This window comes from Aquarana catesbeiana, linkage group LG05 (assembly GCF_042186555.1).
Source record: "Aquarana catesbeiana isolate 2022-GZ linkage group LG05, ASM4218655v1, whole genome shotgun sequence".
In the NCBI taxonomy this organism is placed as follows: domain Eukaryota; kingdom Metazoa; phylum Chordata; class Amphibia; order Anura; family Ranidae; genus Aquarana; species Aquarana catesbeiana.
Genome location: NC_133328.1, coordinates 377,214,132 through 377,229,320, shown reverse-complemented (window position 1 = coordinate 377,229,320; position 15,189 = coordinate 377,214,132). Strand labels below are relative to the sequence as shown.

Sequence of the window (15,189 nt, the reverse complement as noted above, 5' to 3'; positions counted from 1 at the left end):
TAACAACTGCTCCCCATTCACACCTGAGACCTTGTAACACTAATGAGTCACTTGACAGCGGCGAGATAAAATGGCTAAATTTTCACTTAGGGGTGTACTCACTTTTGTTGCCAGCAGTTTAGACATTAATGGCTGTGTGTTGAGTTATTTTGAGGGGACAGCACTGTTATACAAGCTGTACACTCACTACTGTACATTGTAGCAAAGTGTCATTTCTTCAGTGTTGTCACATGAAAAGACATAATAAAATATTTACAAAAATGGGAGGAGTGTACTCACTTTTGTGAGATACTGTAAATTTAAAACCATATGTGCATTTTCCTAGGTGTATGCAGAACAAAAAACTGGTTCGGTAGGGTACATAACACTGGTATGTAAATCTTATTACTTCCTTGTATTTCCCAACAATTACAGCCTAAGGTGTTAGAGAAGCTGACGTACCTCAATTTCCAAATTTGGTGCCTAATTATGACAGATGTAGCTCCACCTCTGTGCTTTTTATGACTCCATCTCTCAGACACAGCTGCCTATTTAAGTCATTTATCTCATATCAATGCATCTATTACAACAGCAGTTTATGGCTGAGTGTCCTGGAATGGTGTAACTATATTCAATATTTGTAGTTACCTGGAAACATAAAAACAACATATTACAGGTGAGATCTACTATTTTAGGCTTGTATCATTTATAAATGTTTTTTTTTTTTAAATCGCTGTTAGCTTACATTTCTGAACTAAATAATTGCTAATCAGAACTGTATAAGATGTACAGAATATGAACTTTGCAGACCTATATTAATGTGGGACATTTCTAAAGATGGAGACTATTTGTGAGTTTTTTAAGGCTTTTATTGGCTAAGATTGGCAACTTTAGAAAATAGATGCATTTTGTCTGTTTTGTATTAATGGTAGTGATTAAGACCCCAGTGCTGGATTTAAAAAAATCAGTTATGCAGAAGATATACAGAAGCTGCAGTAACACATTATAACATTTACAGTAAACCTGCCAATAATATAACTCCACTTTTGCTGAAAAAAACGTCCCCTGGTTACATACATACATTTAAAGGATTTTAGCAAACTTCTTTACAATTTTGTACATATTGTTTGTTTTAGAAATCACATATAACTTTAAGGCCCCTTTCAGACAGAGCGAAATCAGTCAAGTGGATCCACCTGCTCAGTGGGGGATCTCTCCGCAAATCCCGCTAAGCAGGCGGATGACAGGTCCGTGTCCGCTCCGCTATGCAGAGCAGACACAGACAAAGCCCGCTGTTTTCTATGGGGCAGTCAGAAGGAAACAGATTCAAAACCATATGTGATGAAAGCTTGTTTTTAGCAGACTGGATCGGACACAGGCGGGTGTCAGCAGACACATGTCCGCTGACATATGCCGCTCCATAGAGAACAATGGGTGGTCTGATCGGGTCTGCCTGAAAAACAGACATGCGTACCCGATCAGTCCGCTAGTGGGAAAGGGGCCTTACTTAGTTCTTACTTGGAGAGTGCTGAATCTGGAGCAGCTGTGCATGGTATCAGCTTCTAACTTCAGCTTGTTCAATTAAGCTTTGACAAAAAAACAGGAAGCTGATTGATTTTTATGCACAGCTGCACCAGTTTTTGCACTCTCCAGTTTTAGTAAATCAATCCCCGTGGGAGCATCAGTAAGCGACTCACACAAGCAGTACATGGCACTTTGAGTGCTGGTTCACACCTAAGCCAATTCTATGCGGATCAAATGCAATCCGAAAAGCATAGATTCATATGTCATCTAAAAAAGCATTATTTCCAATGAAGGTCATTCACTTCCATGCGGTGCGATTTTGATCCGGTAAAAAAAAGGTTCCTGTGCAAGTTTAGTAAGGTGCTGTGTAAATTCAATCTCCAGCTATGCCCAGTCCCCTTAGAAATCACATTCAATTCAAACCTATCACAAAAGAAATTGCACTGTGAAAACGCATCAGATTCGCACCGCATTAGTGTGAACCAGCACTTAAAGTTTTTGTAAAGTCAGAAGGTGTTTTATCTTAATGCATTCTATGCATTAAGATAAAAAGCCTTCTGTGTGCAGCAGCCCCCCTTAGCCCCCCCCAGAACTTACCTGAGCCCCATCTCTATCCAGCGATGTCCACGAGTGAATTGGCCCTCCTGATTGGCTGGGATACAGCAGTGGCGCCATTTACTTCCACTGCTGTCAATCAAACTCAGTTAACCAATCAGAAGAGAGATTGTGGGGCCTAACAGTAGCTCTGTGTCTGAATGGATAGACGGAGCTTGCAGGTCCCCTCATAGCAAGCTGCTTGCTGTGGGGGCACACAACAGGAGGGAGGGGCCAGGATCTCCAGCCAGGGACCCGAGAAGAGGCGGATTTGGGCTACTCTGTGCAAAAACCCTGTACAAAGCAGGTAAGTATAACATGTTTGTTATTTTTATTTTTTATTTTTATTCTTTTTATTGAAATGTTCAACATAGTATAAGCATAGTAATAACACAAGAAAGAAAAAAAAAGAAAAAACACAAAACATAAATGAGTCATACATCAGCACAAGTAGGTAGCATGGTCCAATAGATAATGAGGATCTATGTCAGGGTAAGGGCCCACAACAGTTTCACATAAAGAATTTGTATTTTTCCATATCGATACCATATGTACAGTGGGGACAGAAAGTATTCAGACCCCCTTAAATTTTTCACTCTGTGTTATATTGCAGCCATTTGCTAAAATCATTTAAGTTCATTTTTTTCTCTTATTAATGTACACACAGCACCCCATATTGACAGAAAAACACAGAATTGTTGACATTTTTGCAGATTTATTAAAAAAGAAAAACTAAAATATCACATGGTCCTAAGTATTCAGACCCTTTGCTCAGTATTTAGTAGAAGCACCCTTTTGATCTAATACAGCCATGAGTCTTTTTGGGAAAGATGCAACAAGTTTTTCACACCTGAATTTGGGGATCCTCTGCCATTCCTCCTTGCAGATCCTCTCCAGTTCTGTCAGGTTGGATGGTAAACATTGGTGGACAGCCATTTTTAGGTCTCTCCAGAGAAGCTCAATTGGGTTTAAGTCAGGGCTCTGGCTGGGCCATTCAAGAACAGTCACGGAGTTGTTGTGAAGCCACTCCTTCGTTATTTTAGCTGTATGCTTAAAGCGGGATTCTGGCCGGGAAAAAAAAAATAAAGTCATCAGCTACAAACACTGTAGCTGTTGACTTTAAATAAGTAGACTTACCTGTCCTGGGTGCCCGCGATGTCGGCCGCCCGAGGCCGACCTGTCCCTTGGCTCTCTGGTCCTGGCACTGCCATCCTAAGTAAGGGAAACAGGCAGTGGAGCCTTGCGGCTTTACTGCCAGTTTCCTACTGCGCACGCGCGAGCGGTGCTCTGTGAATGGCCCCGTGGTTTTCTGGGAACACACACAGTTCCCAGAAGGCAAAGGGGCCACTCACCGAGGAACAGGACACGCCGCGGAATAGGAAGAGGCAGGTTAGGAAGACTGCCTAGCAACAAGGGTTCAGGTAAGTTTAAACATTTTTTTTCAATTTTTTTTTTTTAATTTCTTTAGGATTTTTGGTGCAATTTTTTTCTTCAGGGTGGCCCTCCACTTTAAGGTCATTGTCTTGTTGGAAGGTAAACCTTCGGACCAGTCTGAGGTCCTGAGCACTCTGGATAAGGTTTTCGTCCAGGATATCCCTGTACTTGGCCGCATTCATCTTTCCCTCAATTGCAACCAGTCGTCCTGTCCCTGCTGCTGAAAAACACCCCCACAGCATGATGTTGCCACCACCATGCTTCACTTTTGGGACTGTATTGGACAGGTGATGAGCAGTGCCTGGTTTTCTCCACATATACTGCTTAGAATTAAGGCCAAAAAGTTCTATCTTGGTCTCATCAGACCAGAGAATCTTATTTCTCACCATCTTGGTGTCCTTCAGGTGTTTTTTAGCAAACTCCATGCGGCTTTCATGTGTCTTGCAATAAGGAGAGGCTTCCGTCGGGCCACTCTGCCATAAAGCCTGACTGGTGGAGGGCTGCAGTGATGGTTGACTTTCTACAACTTTCTCCCATCTCCCGACTGCATCTCTGGAGCTCAACCACAGTGATATTTGGATTCTTCTTTACCTCTCTCACCAAGGCTCTTCTCCCCGATAGCTCAGTTTGGCCGGACGGCCAGCTCTAGGAAGTGTTCTGGTCATCCCAAACGTCTTCCATTTAAGGATTATGGAGGCCACTGTGCTCTTAGGAACCTTAAGTGCAGCATAATTTTTTTGTAACCTTGGCCAGATCTGTGCCTTGCCACAATTCTGTCTATGAGCTCTTCAGGCAGTTCCTTTGACCTCATGATTCTCATTTGCTCTGACATGCATTGTGAGCTGTAAGGTCTTATATAGACAGGTGTGTGGCTTTCCTATTTAAGTCCAATCAGTATAATCAAACACAGCTGGACTCAAATGAAGGTGTCTCAAGGATAATCAGAAGAAATGGACAGCACCTGAGTTAAATATATGAGTGTCACAGCAAACGGTCTGAATACTAAGGACCATGTGATATTTCAGTTTTTCTTTTTTAATAAATCTGCAAAAATGTCAACAATTCTGTGTTTTTCTGTCAATATGGGGTGCTGTGTGTACATTAATGAGGAAAAAAAAATGAACTTAAATGATTTTAGCAAATGGTTGCAATATAAAAAAGAGTGAAAAATTTAAGGGGATCTGAATACTTTCCGTCCACACTGTAATTGACTACGGTATCCAGATATATAATCAACCCTTCACAGGTGAAACTCACAATTTATATTAACTGATACCGAACCCCATCATAACATAAAGCGCTACATGCAGTAATGTTTGCTATTTTAATAGAAAAAAAAACAAGACTTTAAATTAAATTAAATTAAAGACTTTATTAAATGAAAGTGTTAGTTTACTTTAAAAAAAAAAAACTCTATGCAGTCACTACACAAGATAGCATCAACCTAAGCTAATCATATTTAAAAATTCTCTTCATACAAACATTCTTTGTCCATTCAATTACTTCACCAATGTCATTTGAAAGTAATTCAAGATTCTGTTTGCTTTTAACATTTGATTTTGGAAAAAATTGACTTTTCCAAATGAAAACCACATACACTGCTAAAAATTTGTTTGTTCGAGAAAAAAATTAAATCCGTCTCCTTTTAATTTTTTCATCACTGAAAACGGATATCAATTTGACCCACCTAATGATCAGAAAATTAAACAAACGTTCTAAAGACAAAAATGTTCAAACTAAATTCTGCTACTGTATGGCCAGCTTAACCCTTTATTGCTGTATACCAACAGTGTACACAACATCCCTATACAAATAAGACATGTTTGATTTTTTTGCCAATTTTAGAAAACCAAAGTTGGTTGCAGACTGAAATAGAAGAGTGTTTTTTCAACACTAAATTATAAAGATAGCAAATATACAGTATATGCTACATCATTTTTTTTAACAAACGTGGCTTTACCACTCATATTTTAGTTTTGGGTAGATGCCCTCTGATTGACTCACCTCTAGCTTTCTGATAGAGCAGGATTTCTATATCCACATTCACATCTGCCTCCGGGTCATGAGCTGGGTCTGTAGACATTAAAAGACAATCTCATGGTTGTCTCATGACTTTTATGCTGCTGCATTATTTGGTAGGATATGAATTTCTAAATTAAATAGAAAATGAAAATCACTATCTTTGTAGTATTTTTCTATACGATTCCAACTAATTTACCATACCATCTATCTATCTATCTATCTATCTATCTATCTATCTATCTATCTATCTATCTATCTATCTATCTATCTATCTATCTATCTATCTATCTATCTATCCTCAGGTCCTGACTTCTGATTTACTAATAATCATTTGTGGTAATGTATTTAACACAGATGGAAAAAGAAGATACGTTTTAATAAGACAGTTGGAATTTATACCAATACTAAAGAAAACATGAATGTAACCAGCATGAATGACACCCTGGATGAACCCTCTAGCAGCTATTCAGAATATTCGTACATACATTTCACCATAGTGGCTGTTGTAGCACTATGTCTTTGTATCGTTGGCCTGGTTGGAAATGTTATTGTGTTTTGGTACCTGTGCTTCAAGATCCAGAGAAACAAATACACAGTTTATATTATGAATCTGTCTGTGGCTGATGCCCTGTTTATTATATTTACTACCTTGCTTTTGATGATCCAGATAAATACAATCATTGGTACAGATCCTGAATTTATAGGGAAAGAGAGTTTATATTTATTCATAGAAATATTTTATGATACTATGCAGTATTCTGGAATGTATATCCTTACAGCTGTCAGCATGGAACGATGTAGCTCTGTTCTATTCCCCTTTTGGTACCGAAGCCATCGCCCTAGGAACTTATCCACTATTATGTGCACTGCTCTTTGGATTCTTGGCTCTTTGGAAAGTCTCCTTATGAACCTTGTGTGCACAGCAGATGCTTTCTTGGAAAAAAACTCACAATGTTCAGCAGTTCAAATAATAGTTTTTATTTTAGCCATTGGCATCTGCCTACCAATTATGGTCATTTCCAGCTTCACCTTGCTCATCAAAGTAAGGAGGTCATTAAAGCAGCGATACACACCTAAACTGTACATCATCATCCTTATTGCAGTTCTTGTATTCATCCTATCAGTTCTTCCGTTTAATTTTTTTTCGTTTTTAATATACTTCAAATTAATATCAACAGATTTGGAAACTGTTAGTTTTCACTATGTAACAATTTTTTGCACAGTGCTTAACTGCACCATCAATCCCTACATTTACTTTATTGTTGGAAGAAAATGGAAACAAAAGACCCCTCACTCGATCCAGGAAGCCCTCCAAAGGGCCTTTAGGGACGAAGATGATGAGAATGATGACTCGAACAGCAACAAAACAATTAACACATTAAGCTAAACTAACTTTATAGTTGCTTTCTAGATTTTCTTTTTTTTTATAATGTCTTTATTTTTCTTTTATAACAGAAGAAAAATGAACAATCTTTCTGTATATAACATTTCTATACATACAGCCAGACAAAAAAAATAAAAATAAGAATATAGTAATAACTTGTTCCATTCCATTCCATCTACTCCTGTATGTTTCTAATATACTATCTAGAAAAGATAGATACACAAATAAACCCATATAAACATAAAGGAGCCAAAAAAGAAGCGTAGAAGACAGAGAAATAAAAGAAGTAAACTTCCTCTTCTAATTCCATTACTCTGTGCTGCGTCAGGAGGGAGGTGCTTCCCCCCTACCCCACTGGAGCACTCCAACTACCTCTCGATATTCCAACTGCCATTTCTATTTATAGTCCATTTACCCCCTCCCTTCCTTTTCCTTCTAGATTTTCTTTCAAGAGCAAAGCACACCAACAATTATCTACTTTAGCCGCTTCAGCCCCAGAAGAATTTACCCCCTTCCTGACCAGAGCACTTTTTGCAATTCGGCACTGCGTCACTTTAACTGACAATTGCACGGTCGTGCGACGTGGCTCCCAAACAAAATTGACGTCCTTTTTTTCCCACAAATAGAGCTTTCTTTTGGTGGTATTTGATCACCTCTGCGGTTTTAATTTTTTGCACTATAAACAGTGAAGGGGTTAACCACTAGGGGGCGGGGAGGGGTTAAGTCAGTACTAGGGAGTGATTTCTAACTGTAGGGGGGATGGTCTAGCTGTGGCACATCACTGATCTCTGCTCCCGATGACAGGGAGCAGAGATCAGTGAGCCTGTCACTTCATCCTCTCCGTGAGACGATCGCGGGTATCCCTGCGGCGATAGAGTCCGCGTGACCTGACTCACGGAGCTCCCGGCCAGCGCGCACGCAATGGCATGGCGGGGAATTCAAATGGGACTTACGGGTACGCCCATTTGCCCAGCCGTGCCATTCTGCGTGCGCCGGTCGGGAAGTGGTTAACAAGGAGATATGATTCACTCAGGAATTTCAGAATATGAATCTTTAAGTAGCATCTTACTTTATCAAGTGTAAGTCAAACTTCTTCTGTGAAGGGCAAAGACTGGAAATGCTAATGATATTGATTTTCATTTAATATACCTCCAACTGGCTGGCCTTCTTAAAGCGAACCTGTTTAGCTGGAGAAAGTGCTGCTTAAAGTGGTTGTAAACATTTTTTTAAACATGTTATACATGTAAACATGTTATACTTACCTGCTCTGTGCAATGGTTTTGCACAGAGCAGCCCTGATCCCCCTCTTCTGGGGTCCCCCGAGAGTGCTTCTGGCTCCTCTCCCCCACCAAGTGCCCTCGTGGCAAGCTGCATGCTATTAGGGCACTCATACTTGCTCGCTCCCGAGCCCACTTGGTATGTCCATAAGACACACAGAGTGCAGCTGGGCCCCATCACCTGCTCTCTCCCCACTGGCTGTGATTGACAGCAGTGGGGGCCAGTGAGGAGGGAGAGGCCGAGAGAGCCTGTGCCCTTGTGCACAGTACTGGATCAAGATAGGGCTTAGGTAAGTACATGTGGGGGAGCTACATACTGAAGGTTTTTTCCCTTAATCCATTAAGGTAAAAAGCCTGAAGGTTTTAGAACCACTTTAAACCAAGCTCATTTACGTTACCTAAACCTGTCCTTAATTTGCACATTGCTGCTATAAATATATAAGGTTGTTTAAGAGGTGCTTTAAATGTACTTTCATACCTAATTTAATGTATACATGGCTAACAGGTTTCATCACATGCCTTCTTATCCTTTTTTAAAATAAAGCAGTTGTGCAGTTTTGGATTGGAAACCTTTAATGAAGATGAGATCTGGGTATCTGCTGACTTTGTGATATGTGTATTCTCCAATATATTGGCTCATGTTCTATATAATCTGTGATAAGTAAAGCAACATCTGAAGTGTAATTGTGCATAAATATTTGCAGCTCACATTTAGTTCAAATGTAATTTTTTTTAATAAAACTGATTATAACTTATGTTATCTCTGGTGTTGTTCTTCCTAGGACCCATTCACACCAAACGTTATTTGTGTTGATGCATGTGTGTTGGTACAACACAGTGCCATTCATTGTAAATGGCACCCCAACACACTTGAGCTGTAATGCCCCACAGTGTAGCACAACACATGAAGTTCTTCTTATGCCCCGTACACACGGTCGGATTTTCCGACGGAAAATATGTGATAGAACCTTGTTGTCGGAAATTCCGACCGTGTGTAGGCTCCATCACACATTTTCCATCGAATTTTCCGACACACAAAGTTTGAGAGCAGGCTATAAAATTTTCCGACAACAAAATCCGTTGTCGGAAATTCCGATCGTGTGTACACAAATCCGACGGACAAAGTGCCACGCATGCTCAGAATAAATAAAGAGATGAAAGCTATTGGCCACTGCCCCGTTTATAGTCCTGACGTACGTGTTTTACGTCACCGCGTTTAGAACGATCGGATTTTCCGACAACTTTGTATGACCGTGTGTATGCAAGACAATTTTGAGCCAACAGCCGTCGGAAAAAATCCATGGATTTTGTTGTCGGAATGTCCGAACAAAGTCCGACCGTGTGTACGGGGCATAAGAGGTACTTTAAAAATCTGTCACTATGTCTGCAATAGCTCCTTTAAAGAATTACTGCCAGTTTGCAGATTATCAAACTAGCAGCAATTAAGACCAACTCTATTGTGTACAGAGGTTAGGCCAGTACTCTGAGTAGGGGCAGGCTCCCTGGTTTCTATGAAGCCAGCGTCCAGCAGGCGTTATAGCATCTAATGCTTCATCCCTGGCCCCATGCCAAATAAAATACATATCAAACACAAAATGGTAATTCAGCACTCCTTGTTTATGCCAGTCTGTTCTATATTTGTGATAACATGATGTTGTTGCACTCTCTGTGCTAAGTGTGGCTTCGCCCCACTCAGCCTCACTCTCTCCCCACACAGGGCTGTGACTACAAAGTAGGAGTGAGGTTCCAACTACTGCACAGCATCAAAAGTTTTAGCAGCGATTTACCGTCGTTTTAGTGATGCTTTTCGGTCGCTAGCAGGGAGCTTATAACCCCTGCTAGTAGCCAAATAAAGGGTTAAAAGCGCCCGTGTTGTGGCGCTGCTGAATTGCTTTGCAGGGCAGGGTGTTTTTGGCAGTGGTGTATACACTGCTCCCAAACCACAGATGCAGCTTGCAGGACTTTTCAGAACGTGCCGCAAGCGCACCGCCCCAGTGTGAAAGCACTTGGGCTTTCTTACTGGGGTGGCGTAAGAGGCGTTTTTCAGGCATTTTACAGGCGCTATTTTTAGCACCTGAAAAATGCATTCAGTGTGAAAGGGGTCTAAGTCTGAGTGGGGAGAAGACACACAGACCACAGGAAGTACTGCAGCATTGTGGCGGTATAGATACAGACAGAACTGTCATGGGATATGAGTGCTAAATTATCACTTTGCATTTGATATTTATTTTGTTTGGATCCCCCCCCCCCCCCTTTACTTACTTTCAGTAGTAAGCCAGGGAATCTCCTGCCTGGCAGCTGAATGGACCAGGAATGAGTCATTGGTTGTTATGATTTACTGTCTAGGCAGCCAATGCTGCTGTACGATGGGGTTGGGAAATGGGCTGAGCCTGCACTGAGGATGGAGTGTCCATTATACCACCCTCCACCATGCCTCCATGCAACAAATTCCAGGTTGCTGATCTCCCCTAGTCTGTAAGAACCTGGAAGTGATGAGGATTTCATTACTTCCAGAACTGAGGTGTCACTTTCCCCCCGACCACTGTAGAACAGTATGGAACCACTTGAACAGGCAGCAAAAGAGGCAAGACATGTTTAAAGTGATTGTAAAAGCAGAAGGTTTTTTATCTTAATGCATATCTGTCTTGAGATAGGAATCAGAATGGACAGTATATAAGCAGCTTAGTAAATTCGCAACTTAAGAGTGAATAGGCCATAAACATTGATACATAAGGCAGGACTTGCCCTGCAGCAAACATTAGAAATTTGGCAGATGGCAAAACATTGTGTGGCACATTTACAGTGCTGGAGCACTGAAATAGGGCAGAAACGTTTTTTTTTGGGGGGGGGGGCTAGATGGCAATTAAACAGTTTTCATCTGTAGCATCAGCAGCGGGGCTTTTGTAGTCATTGGTAATCCAAAACTGGATGTATAGCCTGATCATTCTGAGATAGAAGAAATAGATGTGCTCTGCCTTTGGATGACGCTTGGCCCAACTATCGCTTTGTACTGCAGAACCTTCTTTCACCCTACTACCTTCACATGTAGGTCCTCTGCCTTTCACTTTAGGCCTGCCTGACATATTTAATAAAAGGGATTGACTAAATTTAATGTCAGCTATGGCAATAGTTGGAATAAATATGTGGTGATTTGGTGCACACTCCTTTACCGAACAAGTGTGTGGTAGCGTGCTGTAATCAAAGGGCAGCTTTGACTATGTCAGCAGCAAGTGTATCCTGAAATATAAAAAGAAAGGCCCTGGCAAAATAAGATAGTAGCTAAACAGGTGCAAATACAGTTGTTGCTGACACATACACAAAAAAATAGTCCTATAAAAGACCCCTAGGTGTCTTAACTGTAAAGATGGGGGAGGGGCAATTCAAGAATATGTAACCCTCCACACTGCAGTCCACAGTAATTTAGGGCAATATAGCACAGTAAAGCAATGTCTAGCAAGTAAATCACCCTACACCAATGTAGCATTGCCCCTGAGGTAGCTGCTGGTTAATTGGCTCCTTCTGCTTCCAGAGGTAATCACAGACAGCACCTGAACTCACAAACCTACCTAGGCTTTACAATGCTTTTTTTGGGTTATGATGCCCTGAAAAGGTTTAGAATAGGCAGACAGTATACACTACAATAGGTTTACAATTTTGTTAAAAACAGAAATGTGATGGACACAGCTTACAGAATCAACTGTACTGTAAATAAGCCCAACTGTTAAGAGAGGTTGGACTGCTGAGGGGCTTAACTAATATGAAGAAGGGAGAAGGAAGGAGCAAATACATTTTGTGCCACCCATCTATGGGAGCGTGGCAGATAATTAGAATATATATATATATATATATATATATATATATATATATATATATATATATATATATATATATATATATATAGTCAGTTAGGACAGTTGAATAAGAGGGTCACATGTTATTGAGGGTACAAGCAAGCCCATATATAAGGCAATTCAGCTGTGCAATTACCAGTCTGCAGCGGATCAACAAGAAGAAGACACATTGGCATACCTGCTAAGATGGAATCATTACTGTGTCAGATCATGGAGAGAGCCAGCGCCCCTGATGAGGACGAATGGATGAAGCGCTGTCTTTCCTTGAATACCGCGGAACATCCAGCATCTCCTCCGGCTCAACAAATTGTCCCTCCGGTTCCGTTTTTTACACCAGTCTCCGTTCATCATACGACATCATACGGATGCTTCGGGTTCTATAGGTTATGGTGCAGATTGGCAAGGACAAGGTCTGCTGGCAGATGGCCTGTTTCTTGGAATACTGAGGGCTTTTACGAGTAATATTGCTCTTTTAGAAATTTTCCCAGGTTGTTATTTCATTGGAGCTTTGGGGTCCTTATTTTTAGAATCAAATAATTATGTTGCATTCTGACAAAAAAGCTGTAGTATATGCCATCAACTGCTTGTCCTCTAAATCTTTACCTGTTTTGGCTGTTCTTAGGCATTTAGTTTTTAAATGTTTGGATATAATTTATGGATTAGAGCTAAATATGTGCCCCGGAGTTGATATTATTGCTGACTCTCTGTCCCAATTGCAGTTGGACCATTTTCAGGAACTGGTTCTGGGAGCAGACAAATTAGGTCTTCAGTGCCTGCAACATCTTTGGGATTTAGTTTAACATATGTTGGTTTAGCTATTAATAACTTGTTAGCACCGTCCACATGGGCAGACTACAATGCTGCGTGGAGAACTTGGTGTACTTTTCTGGACTCTCAAAGTCAGAATTCTTCTTCTTTTTCTCAGCATTTAGTATTGTCTTTCTTAAAATTTGTAATGTTATCTCAGTATTCTTATTCTCATATTTTGAAACAATTAGCCAGGGTTTAGTTTTTCTTAACATTAATTGGTTTACCAACATGTATGAGCTCTTTCTATGTTAAACAAGCCCTGAAAGGTTATCATAAGTCTAGATTTAAGCCTGATTCTTGTGTGCCAATTTCGGTTGATCTATTGGAAAAGATTTGTTCTTCTACATTAATTGTTTGCTTTTCTAGATTTGAAGCATTATTGTTTAATCTTGCTTTTAATGATGCTGAGGAGTAGGGACAAGCAAGGACAGTGATGAACAGGGGGATGATGAGGAATTGTCAGAATCGGGGCCTTATGCAATCGCCCGGTCCTGGTTGGTAAAATACTCAGAAGCTGATAGGAATTGTTATCTACCAGCAGATGACAAATAGGGGAAGCCACAACTTGCTGCCAAATGTGACACCCTGTTTAAAACCCCAAATGAATCACAGAAAAACTCTTCATGTGAAGCACTGAAAGAAAAGGAAAAAGATAGCGCAGCAAGCCAGGGGAAGGGAATGCTGGAATGGCAATTAGAACTCCTCTTTGTTTTTTAGTGAAACACGATTTGTAGATGAGTGGATATGCTTTGCTGGCAGAAAGGGGTGGAGTTTTGGTCAAAATGTGTCTCTTGCACGCATAGTATGTCTGTTGTGCTCTAGCGCTGCTTTCCACAAGGAGGCTCTCTTGGCAGGGTGGTTTAAACCCTTGGCATTGATGGATAAAACATTGATAGCCATTATATCAAGGTGGATGTCGGTGGTGCAGTGTTAGAAGAAGAAAAAGATAAGGCTAACTCATTTTTGACGGATGGACGATATTTACACGGATGGTTGCGGATGCTGGGTTCCACAGGGCAGTCTGTTGTTCTCTGTCAGTTAGGAAAGAGTGATTTCTATTTGTTGCAGTGTCTATATTGGAGAGGATTGAAGAAAAGAGGGTTATAGTAAATCAGAGATTTTACCACTATACATCAGGGCAGGTCCTGACCGTATCGTGGATGTTGAACGATTCTTGTGGATGGTAGATTATTAGGTACTGTGCTACACTGTTGTGTAAAGGATTAAAGAACGATATACCGGAAACAGTTAACTGTAACTTAATGGTTAGTATACCAACGTGTTATACTAACCAAACTCAAGGGGGAAAGTTCAAAATAGGTGTTACTCAGCTTGACCTATGACCGGGTATGTAACACGCTAGGCTAGTTGCTGCCAGCGGGATATTCATTTACCTCTGGAGATGCGGAGGTCTTTGTGTTGGAAGCCTGTTTTTTGAGGATTAACATTGTGCTGCATCATGGCGTTTGGTAATTCATGGATTATAACCCAGGACTGCAGTAAAAGGAGACCATCGTCGATGTTAGTAACTGTGTGGGACGCCCCATTTTTGGTGACAATCACTGTGGCAGGATGATGCCACTTATATGGGGTGATTGTTTAGGGCTTTGGTGAGTGTTTTCATCTGGCGTCTCAAGTTGAGAGTGTATTGGGAGAGATCAGCGTATAGGTGAATCCCAGAGTACGGAGCCGGGAGATCAGGGGTTGACCTCGCTTTCGCTAGGAGTTTCTCTTTAGTGGGGAAAAAGTGGATTTTCATTAGGACATCTCTTGGAATAGATGCTTCTAGGTGTTTAGGTTTTGGTATGCGATGGATGCGATCGATACTTCTTTCAATCGGGGATATGTCTGGTAGTAGCTGAGCTATCATATCTCCCGCATATTTTTGCAGGTCAGTTGGGGCTACTGACTCGGGGACCCCCCCACAGTTTAACATTGTTTCTTCTCGAGCGGTCCACGATTTTCGCTTTAATCCAGTCAGTGTCGTCAGATTGCTCTTTGTATGCATCTATTAGGTAGTTTACAGTTGTGGTACAGGCGTTCATTTTGTGCTCAATGTGCTGTACCCTCTCTCCCAGTCCCTGCATGTCAGATGAGAATTTGCCAATCATGGTGGAGATATTTAGCATTAGAGATGATTGTAGGGAAAGGAGCATGTCCTTCATTGTGTCCAGGACCGGTTGGCCAGATGTGGGGTAGTTAGCGATTAAGGAAGGTTCGTTTAGGGCCTACCTGCTCCGGGGAAGAAGCAGAGCATGCAGCGCCTGAGGCCTGCGCCGCGGGATCCATTCTCATCCGCGCCTTAGTTGGGCTG

General features: G+C 41.1%; 1 protein-coding gene across 1 annotated transcript; it reads left to right on the top strand.

The window, feature by feature from the left end:
• The first annotated feature begins 502 nt into the window (after nt 1-502).
• Nucleotides 503-8,969, top strand: LOC141144898 (mas-related G-protein coupled receptor member D-like). Its single transcript, XM_073630995.1, has 2 exons — nt 503-655; nt 5,908-8,969. Exon 2 carries the CDS (start codon nt 5,969-5,971, stop codon nt 6,938-6,940), a length of 972 nt encoding a protein of 323 aa, XP_073487096.1. The 5' UTR covers nt 503-655; nt 5,908-5,968; the 3' UTR covers nt 6,941-8,969.
• The last annotated feature ends 6,220 nt before the right edge of the window (nt 8,970-15,189 follow it).